This window comes from Carex rostrata, chromosome 2 (assembly GCF_964058835.1).
Source record: "Carex rostrata chromosome 2, lpCarRost1.2, whole genome shotgun sequence".
NCBI lineage: Eukaryota > Viridiplantae > Streptophyta > Magnoliopsida > Poales > Cyperaceae > Carex > Carex rostrata.
In genome coordinates this window covers 12,489,057-12,503,121 of record NC_135919.1, presented here as the reverse complement: position 1 = coordinate 12,503,121, position 14,065 = coordinate 12,489,057, and the positions used below count along the sequence as shown (strand labels likewise).

Here is a 14,065-nt window from a genome sequence, read left to right as displayed (position 1 = left end):
TCATTTGACATTATCTACTCTTTCAATGGCCTTTTTGAATAATATGTGGCCCAATAACGCCAGAATTCAGTCGCAGGTTGAACATTTCTGATCTGATTGTAATCGCCCCCTTTTTCTCTCTCCACTCGGAATTTTTAGCTCTTCCCTTCCCATGGCCGACTTTACCTGTAGTGGTGTCAACTTTAGCGCTTCTAAAAAACCCTGGAACATGCTACGTGTCCAGAACCTTACACGTAAACTCTCGAACCTTCTCATATTCCACCACGTGTCCACTCTATCTTCTTTAAAAACCAACCCGGGAATCGCATTTTCGGCGTCTAGCTTCTCGCCTTTCAGAAACGAATTCAATGAATCCACACAAGTTATTGGGGGCAACTAATGGCTGATCAAGACGAGACCTTCAAGCTAGTATCTCCATCCTTCGACCACGGAGACCGGTTACCACGCAAGTATACCAACGGCGGTCAAGGTGCGCTCAAGGACTTGTCACCACCACTAGAGTGGTACAACGTGCCAGATGGCACCCAATCGTTGGCCCTCGTGGTAGAGGACGTTGATGCGACGGCAGAACCGGATGGGCCGGCAGTGCCATGGACGCATTGGGTGGTGGCTAATATACCACCGTCAGTTAAACGTCTGCCCGAGGGCTTTTCTAATAAGGAAAAGTCTCTCGGGCACGAGTATGAGCCGATTAAAGAAGGTTATAATGACTGGAAAGTGCTAGGATGGTGCGGCCCAGTGCACCAGTCGAGCGACCACCGGATCGTTTACAGGCTTTATGCACTCGACGATGAGATGCACCTTGGGAACAAGGTATTTCAATTTAATTACAAGGAAAGAAATTAATAATTAAATTGACAAAACTTGCCGTGGCTTGAATCAAATATGCTTACTTATGAAATATGTTGGTAGGGGTGTTCAAACGGTTCGGTTTAATCGGTTTTGGACCGAACCGAATTAGTTCGGTTTAAACGGTTCGGTTATTTCGGTTTATTGGATCGGTTCGGTTGGCTTTTCAAAACCGAATTATAACTTTGGTTCGGTTCGGTTTGAAAATTTTCAAAACCGAAATAACCGAACCGACTAAACTTTCATATAATATGAATTTGATCAGACTCACCCCGATTTATTTTTTAATACTCCGATTTATTTCTTAATCAATTGCTTTAAATACTTGATTTATTTCTAAATATCTTAGTTTATTTCTTAATATTTCAGTTTATTTCTTAATATACTTCGGTTTATTATAAATCAATTGTTTTAAATAAAAAAAATTAATATATTTCAGTTTGAACCGAACAAACCGAAATAAAACTTCGGTTTGGTTCGGTTCTATTTTTAAAACCGAATTATAACTTTGATTTGCCAAGTTCACCGAACCGATGAACACCTCTATATGTAGGAAGTTCGGTTTTAAAGGAGATTGTTTGAATTCTGTTGTACAAAAAGCATGTGTTCGCCATTATATAATTAGATGAATTTAATGAAAGCTATATATTCAGGTCATTTTCAAATAATTTGTATGAAGCACTGAATTTTGATAATACAGGTGACCAAGCAGAAGCTTCTGGAGGCGATCGAAGGGCATGTTTTGGCTGAAGCAGAACTGATGGCTGTTTTCTGAGGAACCAGTGATCCACTAGAAAGTTGATCTTTCATCATTTCTTGTTTTTGTCCACTTCCAAGTTTTTGTTATGTCGAAGACCTTTATTGTAAATTTTTGTCCACTAGAAAGGGGATTATAGTCTCCTTGTTTGTTGTTAAGGTTGCTTCTTATTTGGAGATTCTTGTGATTTATAAGGTGTGTCAACTCCCGAGTGTAAAACATAAAAGGAGTTCAAATTATTAAATGCAAAATCTCGGCCCAATTTGTTTCAGCAAACCGTTCGGCAACTCAAGACCCATGCGATGGCCTATGCAAATCTATATTCGATATAATTCAGTAATTTTAAAATGTCCATGATCCGAAGCTAATTCACGGGAACTCCAGCCGATCGTAAATGGTCCTCCTATAAGTGATTCCATCTAAACTAGATTTTGATATTGGTTTTGATCAAAATCGTAATTTAATATTTTTCAGAATAAAATTATTGTCGTACTATTTAAATAATAATTAATCGAAATTAACCCTATTTTGATTGATAATAGCTCGCATTTGAAGTAATTATATTTTTATTTGTTTTTATCTAAATTTAATTTCTAGCATGTAATTTATAGCTTTCGATTAAGTATCTTTAAAACAAAATAAACAAAATAAATTTGATGGAGACATGACAACAGTTGAAGATTTAATTGATATAATATGGTGCATAAGTCGGTTACGAATTTAGCGGCCATTTTTATTAATATCTCTAAAAAAAAATTAATTTTAAAAATAATTCTGTGTGCTATTTTTTTATTTCTGCTGTGACCGCCTGGGCTTCGGGCGGTCCAAAATACAAAGTGGAGCGCCCCCACTATAGGCGACCCACATGACAAGTGAGGCGCCCCAGGGCCGGGCGGCCCACATGCCAAATGAGGCGCCCCATGGACGGGCGGCCCATAAGCCAACTTATTTAACCTTTTTTTTTCATGTTTTCTCTCTCCTGTCAACTTCTTCCCTCTGCGATTTAAAACTTCTCTCCAGCTGAATAGGTTTTTTTTTTTTTTAAATTATGATAATTAGTAGTTACTGTTCCAAATTGACTGTAGCTAATTTACTGTAACGCACTGTAGCGCAAAATACATTTACTGTAGCCGTAATTATGTCATATAATAATTAGTCATTAATGTTGCAAATTTACTGTAGCAGTTTACTGTAACTGTTGCACGTACTGTAGCGCACTGTACATTTACTGTAATTGTTGCAATTACTGTACACTTACTGTAGCAAAATTGTAATTTTTTTAAATTTCTTTTTAAAAATTTCCCAATTAGCCATATATTACTGTACTCGTAATCATGTCATGTAGTACTCATAAAATTATTTTTTAAATGTAGTTTGTTAAAGAAAAGATGTTAGTTGCACTGTACACGGGCGGCAAGCTACAAAAGGGTGCAGACGGCGTGCAGTACACGAAAGAAGCCGCATTTGGCTTCGAGGTTAATGAAAATACCACATTTCAAGAACTTAAGCAGCTAATTTACGAAAAGACTGCTGTAAACCCCAACATGTATGAAATAGAATTGGCTGCACGGATTGACAACTCACGTGGGGGGTAGACCTTACTTTGTTAGGTTTCCAATAACAGATGCGAATTTGTGGAGAGTTGTGTACACTCAATTTGTGGCTAGTGGGGTCCCGGTAATGGACATATATTCGAAGAGGGTTCCCCGGACTAGGGTTGGACCTTCAAGTTCGGCTGGGGCTGGACCTTCAGGTTATGACAATTCGGGTTATGACAACCAGGGGTACCATCATCACTCCCCTTATGACAACCAGGGGTACCACCAGCACTCCCCTTATGACAACCAGGAGTACCATAAGCACTACCCTTATGACAACCAGGGGTACCACCAACACTCCCCTTATGACAACTAGGGATACCACAGCCCCGGTTATGACAACCAGGGGTACCACAACTCCGCAGAAAATACTAAAGAGTTACCACCACCACCGAGACAGACACCCATAATCCCTAGATTTCCAACTATGCCAGAGTCAGGACCGGTACCCGTTAATCAAACTGATATTGATATTGATATTGATATTGATGTAGATGCTATTGATGCCGTACCAGAAAGGAAAATGGAAACGGGGGATGAATACCAAGGGGTTTGGGAAGCTGATGATTTATGAGATGGTGATGCAAATGTACCAGGGTTGTCCAGGGCAGAAAAATTCTCGATTAGAGGTCGGGAGAATAAGCATCCGGTTGCCACATTCAATGACACCACAGCTTTCGAAGAGGCGGACATTAGTTTCTTTGGTCCTCGTGTTGAATACAATAAAGAACTTGCCGCAGGGTTTACAGTTTAAGCCGCGGATTGGCAGGTTCCATTACCTGTGAACATCTGCAATTTTGCATTATTCATTAGTCATCACCAATTCCTTGAAGATATTGTAACATTCCGTCACCTCTTGAAAAATTGAAATATTATTATTAATTATGGTTACAAAATTTGTCATAATATAATAATGATTATATATCTTTCCTAATGTATTTTGTTTATATTGACACACTAATATGTCTTTTAAAAAGAATGTTTCTAAACCAATATAATTTTTATTAAAAAAAAATATAGAGCTTTTATTTTCTTAGATTCCCTAAACTATGGACTTGGCAACATTATATTTCATATATTAAAATTATATATATCAAAACTTGAATTGCATAATAACTGAATAATAACTTCAATGTCAATATTATCTCATTAAACTAAAACACTGACTTAAAAATCATTTTGATTATTCTCAAATAAAAGGTAATTAATAATTGAATTCTACAATAGATTTAATTTTAGCCGAATGCAAAATTAACATAATTTCCTGGTGGTACAAAAGAAATAATGCATTATAATTATTTTGTTTCTTTTATTTAATAATTGAAGAGAGATTTGTGCAACTTAATTAAGGAATTAATTGGTTGTCATTTAAATATTGCATTTCATTTAAAGCAAGAACCATTAGGATATAATTGATTAATTATTAATTATCATTATTCGAATAGAGAAGTATATGCAATTTACCATTTTGTATGATTCTTGATTCCATACGGCAAGCTAGTTTCTAAATCTATAATCTTGCATGAAAATCCAAATTGTAATTTCTCACACATAGACAACTGGATTGAGCAATTGATTTCATTCTATTTTGACCTAATTGCCATTATTTCTAAGGAGCCGTTCAAATAATATAAATATGTATTGAGAATAAAGAAAATGCTCATTATTCATTCTATCATACCTCTCTGTCTCTCTCTCTCTCTAAATAAAATTTGTGTCGGCCACCAATCAAAGCCCGGTAGCCATCACAACTCTGTGCGCGTGTCCTAGTTCATACGTTGATCGTGAGGCGCTTCCCCGCCGTACATAATCCGAGGCCACTGTCCCTACTCTGACCTGCAGCTATCATTCTCTTTTATGTACGTTCCAAGCTCCCAAGGTAATCCAAGACCGTTAATTAGATTTAAACGTTTAAGTTAGTGTTTCGATTTAATTTTATCTCAAATAATAAATATAAATCATAGTTTGAATATTGAGAAATTAGTAAAATTGTGAGTTTATTCTAATATTTTGGTCAAGACCCATAATCCGTGAATGAACTATTTTAACTGCACAAAAATATAGTTTGAGTTATTTCTACAGAAATTATAATTCAGTAATTTCTATATTTATGAATAATTAATACATTACATTTTGAAACCCGTAATATGATTTATTACTTTTAATATCTAGACTATCATAATACTTTTTAAAATAAAAGCTTATAATTAAAAATGTGTTCTAAATTGATTTCAAGTATCTTCATAAGTATAGTGAATGATATACTCTGGTATTGAGAATTTATTATTGTGTATATGTTTATTAAAATTATTTAATTTACCTTTTCAAAATTAGATGTTTAAATTTAATGTTTTGGCAAAGGACGAATGAATAAACTATATTTTCCTACCGTAAATCTTGTAGATTAGTAATTAATTAAGTTTCGACAAATATAAGTTCGGAGAATTCTTTCTATAAATTATAGTAGATTAAAATATTATTTTCATAACTATAGATATTCGTTATTAATTAGTACTTAGCATATTCTTTTCTGGATTTGTTACTATCGATAATAAAAGTTAAAAGAAATTAGGGTTCATGATTTGTAACTATAAAGTTTCAGTTTACTTTTGATTTTACTGTCTCGAGTTCATTAAAAGTCCATATATATTATATAATATGATTAAACTAATTAAAGTGTAAGAGTTAGCACCATTAACATTAATATCATGTGAACATCATAATATATAAGTAATATATATATTAAGGAACCGTAGGAAATGAGAACACGTAGATTTAAAATATTATTAATTAGTGGTATTTGTATTATTTATTAGGTTTAGTTTTTGAAGAATTAGGAGATGTGAGAAACGATCAACGATTTGCTAAACTAACAAGTGCAGGTTTCCTAGACTTTATAAAACTATTTTACTTTCCTATTGTCATTCAATTATTTATTATTATTGCATTAGTTGGATTTATGCATGTTGTTGTCGAACCACTCGTATGACTTGAGTAGACACAAATAACTTGCATGAAATGATAGGATTCATATATTAACCAATGAACTTGCATGAATATGATGTGTTGAGCATGGCATGAACTGTGTGATTGAATAAATGTGTTTTTGAAAAACAACAAATATGGTAATTGAACAGGGGCCAATATGCTTGCATATTGGGATGTATACATTGGATTTAGTTTCGACTAGACCCCTCGTTAACGTGACTGTAGGTGAAAGCGGTCCTGTCACGGATGTGATTGTAGGCTGACGCGGTCCCTTCACGGACGTGATCGGTAGGCACAAGCGGTCCTTTCACAAACGTGATTGTAGGCGGAAGCGGTCCTATCACGCCAAGACCTAGCGGCATATGAATTCACCGTCTAATGAGGCAAATGAACAAGATTAGCGGATTTTTCTTTAAATAAATGAAAGTAGTAAGTAATGATATAATATGCATTGCATTAGAAGAAGCATACGTATTTTTATTTTCTTATCATATTTGTGAATGTAAGTAAAGGTTTTATAAGCTCTGGGCTGGAACTAAATCCCGCACTGAGAGAAGGTTCGATCTCTCACCTGTTTCAATTTTATGTGGGTTCCAGATAATGAAGAGGAAGGATTCGAGCAAGGACAAGAGTGAGGCTGAGCGGGAAGAATTATGATTGATAAATTGCCACATGTTGTTTAGTTTTGTTTTTCATAATTCAATAATTGATACATTGAGCAGGCATGGCAGTGCTTGTGTTACTAGCCATGCCCGCCAGGATCGTTTGTTTAAGTCGTTTGATTTTGAAATAAATGTGGCTTTATTTATATTTTTATTGATAATGTATGTGATGTGCACACGCCTTACGTAGAAATACGTGGCGGGTTGTCCCGGGGTGTGACAGATATCAAACAATTCAATTCATTATAAATTGAGGGAATTTCATATATATACCTCAAAAATTTCAATATTACATATTTATCCCTCCAAAATAAGAAATTACACATTTATCCTTGAAAATTATACAAACTCACATATTTGTCTAATATAACTGTAACACCGTGAAAATAAAAAAAAAATAATAACATAAAATTTTAAATGCAAATTGAATTAAAAGCCTAAGTGTTAAATTAAATTGTATATATATATGTATATTCTTCTTTTAGTAATATCAAACAAGTGGAGGGTCTATTTTGAAAAATGTCCAAAATGCATGTAAACAATTCAACCCCCTCTCTCCCTTCGTTGCTTCCTTGTGTGTTTGCTGCCAAAAGAAAGAGAAGGAGAGATCATCTCTTCTCTCTTAAAAATCCACCAAGAAACCTTGAGAAATTGAAGAAAAGAATGAAAATTGTTGAGAATCTCTCTCTCTAGTGGCCATCTAGCTTCCCCATTGGTATTCCTTTTCTCTCCTCTCTCATCAAAAATCTGAATTTTATCTCCATTGCTAGGGTTTTGCTCAAATCTGAAATGTTTGTATAAATGATGAGTAATCTATCTCCATTATGCTTCTAGGTTGTTAATTTAGTGATTCTCTTCTCAATTCTATCTTAACCTTGATTTTCTATCTAGGGTTTGGTTCAAATCCGAAAATTAGAGAAATATTTTGATTTGCCTAGTCTAATCCAACAAACAAAGGTGTTGATTGGTAAGTTCTTCTCTCACTCTCTTAAAATCTGAAATCAATTTGGTGTTGATCTCTTTTCTTTGTTCCCTCTTTTGTGTATGGTGATAATTAAACAAAGTCATAATATTTTTGATGAAGTGCTAATATTGTCTCCGAAAGGCTTAATATTTATTGTGTATGGTGATAACTAAACAAAGTCATAATATTTTTGATGAAGTGCTAATATTGTCTCCGAAAGGCTTAATATTTATTGTGTATGGTGATAACTAAACAAAGTCATAATATTTTTGATGAAGTGCTAATATTGTCTCCGAAAGGCTTAATATTTACTGTGTATGGTGATAATTAAACAAAGGCATAATATTTTTGAGGAAGTGTTAATATTGTCTCCGAAAGACTTAATATTTATTGAGAAAGGCTTGATTATTTATTCCAAAATAGATGATACTGATTGAGAAAGTCTCTATACTGATTAGGAAAGTCTTCATATTAAATCAAAAGGAATTTTAAATCGGAAGGCTATTAAATATGTCTCTTTTATTTGTTCCCTCTTTGGTGTATGTTGTTGTTCAATTGGAATCCAAAAAGGTGAACTTTGCATATTCTATGATGTCCAACGTATTGAATCAAAATAGCAAGTGTTGATGAATAAACTTGATTTACCATTAAATTTGTGACTGCACAGTGGGCAGATTTTTAGGCTGATTAAGAAGCTAATTTGAATGGGCAATTCTAAATCATTCTGGACAAATGAAGAGTCTATTTGATGCGTCTCGGAGTCTAGTTTCTAGTGGTTCAAGTTTCAAGTTGTTTGGAGTTTCCTATAAAAAGTTATTGCAGTTTTAGTAACCAAGGGTCAGAATTTAGGGCTGCTGTCTATAATTCCCTTTTTCATTTATTTTGTGTTCTTGTTTACTCTTTCTCCAATAGCGCTCTCTATTTTTAACACCAAGAAGGTGGATACAAAGTTATATGGATTATGTTAAGGAAAGTATATAGAAAATAATATCACTCAAGTAAGCATATCAATCGTCGAACAAATATTGAATTAAGTATATATGTTAATATAGGTGTAGGCTTGGTTGAGCAAGATTTTGCGGAATCTTTCGAGACGTTCGAACCCTAAGTGCGAGATACGCTCTTCATAATCAGGTGCGGGGGTTCACGGGATCTGTTTTGGATTCTATTACTTAGAATTAAATAACGGTACATGTATATATATATATATATATATATATATGTGCTTATATATATATACCGATTGAATTATTAATTGACTTATTGTGCATGACCTCATGTTGGATCTCTATTGTTAGCATTATTTGCAGCATTGCATGAAAATAAGTAATGATATAATTGAATTGATATGATATTGTTGATCTAGCATGTTGGTATTGTTATTCGATTGATTGTTCTATCGTTTTGATAATTGAATGGAACCACAGTACTGAAATGTGAAGAGGGCAGAGGATAAGTTAATTGTGAATGAAATGAGTGAATTGTAGGGACAATGTCTAGCTAGCTACTAGACTTTGTCTCAGGGCCCATATGCGCATACGGTGAATAACCCTAATTGTGGAGGGTATCGGTAACCAAGGAGAAAGGCAGAGCTAGGTTAACTGATACCAAAAAGGTAGAGTATAGCAGGAGGATTGAAACTGTGGATAATTGATTGTTATTGGTCTCTCTTTGGAAGAGTGACAACCCGTTGTATGATCGGGAGATATGCAATCCTAAATTGGAAATTGACGAATTGATATGGATGTTTGACTATAAACCAGACCAGAGAAATGTTAAGCCAAATGAGATGGATAGTCGATATCTATCAATTGTAACCGGACTTAGCAATTGTATCTGTTATACCAAACCATTCTATGAATTCTTCGATTTCATTTGATTGTGATATGAGTTGGATTTGAATTGCTTCTATATATGTTGCATATGCATTTCTTTTATCGAATTGTTGAATTGAAACTCGTTGCGGGTTTATTTAGTTCCGGTAATGGATTTCTTACAAATCCAGTAGCCCTGACTAAATTCCGCACTGAGAAAACGGTTGACAAGTTTTCTCACCCCCTATCCCCTCGGGGAACTTTATTCTTTTGTATGTGTTTGCAGGTAAACGCGAATAGAAGGGATTCGAGTGCTCGACCAGTGAAGTTTAAGCGGCATAGCGATAGGGTATGCCTCACATTGAGTCCATTTTGATGTCGATAGGGTTTTGGTATGGTATTTGTGTATAACCATGTTATTGGACCGTGTCGAGTGGTTTTGTAAACCTAATTGTATATTAAACGTTTACTGTGATTTAATATGAATTTTTTTTTTGTTTTAAACTGTGTATAAAATGTTAATGGGAATGGTTTATATTGATTTGGAAATATGGGGATCGATCGAGTTGAAATCGGGAAAAAGAAATGGTATAAAATGGGAATTGATTTGGGATTGTTTAATCTTTCAATTATATAGTTATTGCACTAATTTATATATACTATTGAGTATATTATCATAATCTATAAATGTATTTGTATAAACATGATTTTAAATCGAGTTAAATGAGAAGTGGTGATGTTGTAAACCGATATTATGTTAGGTTTACACCGTAATTGCCTTGTGAATGTATAGTCATCTATATATTCACGGCGTAACTGCACGACCCCTAGTTCCGGGGTGTGACAATAACTCTAAAACATATAAAATATCTCCAAAAATAATTAAATAATATTTGTTTTAACTTTAAAATTTATTTTACAATATTAATTAATAATACGTTGACCATTATACCCGTCGGTTTCTTCAGTCCGTCTGAGATCTCTTATCTATAAGGCGTCAAACCTCTCCCGCCTCTCTCTACAAATACGCCAAATCATAAATTTCTCTCTGCCTTCCCTAATGTAACACTATGAAAAATGTAAATTTAAATTTATAATTAAAAGTAATATACAAAATGTCGAGATATGTTTTTAAGTGAAATAGGTAATATTTTAAAAGTAATTTTTTATTTTATTTAACAAATCGATAAGATAGTTAAGCTATTTAAAAGTGAATCACTATGAGATTCTCTAGATATCAAACTGATTATATAAAGTGAATGTTACTTATCGAAAAGTTCTGAAAAATATAAAGAGACAAATATTTGAAAGTTAGAAGTGGTATGAGATAGATACATGTAAAGAATTAACATTGCTAATGTACAATCTTTTTTCTGAAGTAATTTTGGACCAATTTATAAAATTTAGAAGTTTATAGGATAAATGTATAAGATGAATTTTTAATGGTATGTGGGACCGACGTTTTTGTTTCCATCTTTATCTCTTTCTTTTCTCTTCTAATTCCACCGTGTACCTCTCTCTCTCTCTGGAAGGCTCATTTTATTTTATTCATTTCAATCCTCTTTTGTAACTCTCTCTTTTGCTCTTCTTACCATGCGCAAGAGAAAAGGCAACGGAGAGATTTTCTCTCCCTGTAGTGAGCTACTCTCTTCTTATTCAAATTGATGATCATGATACTCTCTCTCATAGAGTTGTGTGGTATTGGTAATCTCTTCTTTTTCTATTGGTTGTGATTTTCTTTTTCACCTTATATGGGTTTGTATGTTGTGAAAAAAGTAGTAAGCAAACTTTATCATTGTTGTGAATTGACATGGAAATGAAACTTGTCTAAGTGTATAAATGAATTAAATTTGCTTGAGGCCTCTCTTCAACCTTTTAATCTTATAATCCGGTCTGGACCAAATAACTTATTTTATTATGTTATCTTGTTTTCTTGTTTGTGCTGGCTGAACTGAAATTTATTGGATGTAGGGGGTTTGTGAGATTGATTGAATTTTTGAGCTTGAATTTTGAGATTAAACTTTAGCCATACCTTTCGGTATCAAGCTCAAATGGTTTACCAAGGGTACTTATAACATTTTCTTTGTTATTTGAGATTATTCAGGGGTTGACATGTGTTTTAGGGTTGTAGATGAAATCTAAACATTGGTACCTATTGGTACCAGTTTATTTATGGTTATTGGTACACCTAATTAAACTTCTAGTAATTTGCTTATAAAGAAAAGGTAAGGTTGAAGGTGTTACATGAAAATGTCCATGATTTGGTAAATTGAAACTGTCAGAGGGGCCTTGATGCAAAATTTCATATATAAATTTTTGATGGAAATTAAAGAATGAAATATGATTTAGAATGTGAGCCTTCGGGCTTTGATTAATAAATAAAAAAAAGAGTTGAGTTAAACTTTGGACTTAGCTGACACTTAATAACAAGAGGAATGAGCCTTATATATGTTAGGCTTTAGAATTTTATAGATTAATAAGAAAAAAAAAAGTTGATTTGGATTCTTGGACTTGAACATACTAGAACATCTAAACAAAATAACTCAAGTTTCAAATAAAATGTAATTAATAGAACCCTGATGAATGTTTATTGGTAATACTAAACAAGATTTATTAAATATAGACATATTTAGAAGTTAAATATTGAAACACATTATGATATGTTATATTAAATTGTTTCAATTATTGATCAGTATATATATGTATTGTTTTAAACATAGGCGTAATTACAAAAGGTACAGATGAGACTGAATGTTCAGGAGGAAAAGACTATTGGTGACCTCACCTATTGCCCTACGATATTAGGTGTGAGATTATTGGATTAGTCTGAGATTCATGACTAGGAATTAAATCGTAACTCGTTGTGCATTTTGAATATTTGATTGATTGCATTGATTGAACTGTTGCATCATATGCATAGCCTAATACAATTGAAACTGAATTACAGGTAAGTCTGTTGACTGTCATGTTGATATGGTTTATCGATTGATTGATTCTTATTGAAAATGATTGATTGAGACCACAGTGACTGAATTAATTGAATATGAAATACTGTAATCCTTGAACCTCCATATAGTGGAGAAAAATGATTAATATATCGTAAAGTCTAGCTAGCTACTAGACTTTACTCCAGGACCCTTATGCGCATATGGTGAATGGCCCCAATTGAATTCAGTACCGGTTGGATAGGGGATATTGAACAAATGTAAATTGTGACTGTGAGACTAATGAACTGTGATAACTGTCTTATCATTGATTTTCTTTCCGATAATGGCAGTCTGTAATATTGATTTCGTATTATTTCCGTTAAACCAATTGTAAGGATAGTTATAACAGTATAAGCCTGACACGACAGATACATGTTATGGTATCTTTCAGTGTTACCAAACTAGAAATTGTAGAGTTAAGAAACCAAATATTACTAGACTTAGTGTTTGTAAAGATTAGGTTTCAAACGTTACAAGACTTTATGATTTAAAAGACTTTGACCCAAACCATCTATTCTGATAAGATTCTTAGAGTTTTGATTTATTTATCTAATTTTTGTTGTTCAATTGGATACTGTTATTGAGCATTTGCATTCGTTATTATATAATGAACTGTTTGTTTCTTGTGCGGTGATTTCATTCTGAATATGGATTTCCTTCGAATCCAATAATCTGAGTGGCAAACAACACTGAGAAATAATTTATTATTTATCACTCGTTTTCCCTTGTGGGTTACAGGTTCATTATGCGAAATCAGAGAAATGCTTCTGGATTATAATTGACAGTAGGGCCACCTAAAGGTATGGGATTTTGGTTTATTGTATCTGACAGGGTGCAGAGAATATATTTCTAGCATCATCCACTATAAAATGTCAGATAATTATTGTAAATAAATTGGGATGTGACAAAAATAATGGATGTTATTGGCAATGCGTAAAAAGATCCATGCCTTATGTTAAATTAATTGAATGATAAATAGACGCGGCTGTATCGTCGCACCTCCGGATCGGGGGTGTGACACCTAGTTGGTCGCCTCCCCCCTCACAGATTTCTATCGCCCCTCGCTATTTTAATTTTTCATTTTCGTTTGGAGAGAGAGACGAGAGGTTTGACGCCTTAGAGAAAAGAGAACTTAGATGGACTAAAAGACAAAAACGAAGAGAATAATAGTCAACATATTATTAATTAATACTATAAAATATTTTATTTAAGTTTAAAAAATATTATTTAATTATTTTTGACGATATTTAATATGTTATAGAGTTAGATTGGACAAATATGTGAGTTTGTATAATTTTCAAGGATAAATATGTAATTAGTGATTTTAGAGGGATAAATATGTAATATTGAAATTTTTAAGAGATATACATGAAATTGCCCCTAAAATATAACAGTTACAGTTGATAAAAATAATGAAAATATTTTCCTAATTACTATATAAAAATA

The 14,065-nt window shown here is 33.3% G+C and overlaps 1 protein-coding gene across 1 annotated transcript; it reads left to right on the top strand.

The window, feature by feature from the left end:
- Nucleotides 1-299: 299 nt before the first annotated feature.
- Nucleotides 300-1,722, top strand: LOC144550170 (PEBP (phosphatidylethanolamine-binding protein) family protein). The gene is made up of 2 exons (XM_078298527.1): nucleotides 300-813; nucleotides 1,550-1,722. Exons 1-2 carry the CDS (start codon nucleotides 379-381, stop codon nucleotides 1,622-1,624), a joined length of 510 nt encoding a protein of 169 aa, XP_078154653.1. The 5' UTR covers nucleotides 300-378; the 3' UTR covers nucleotides 1,625-1,722.
- Nucleotides 1,723-14,065: the final 12,343 nt, after the last annotated feature.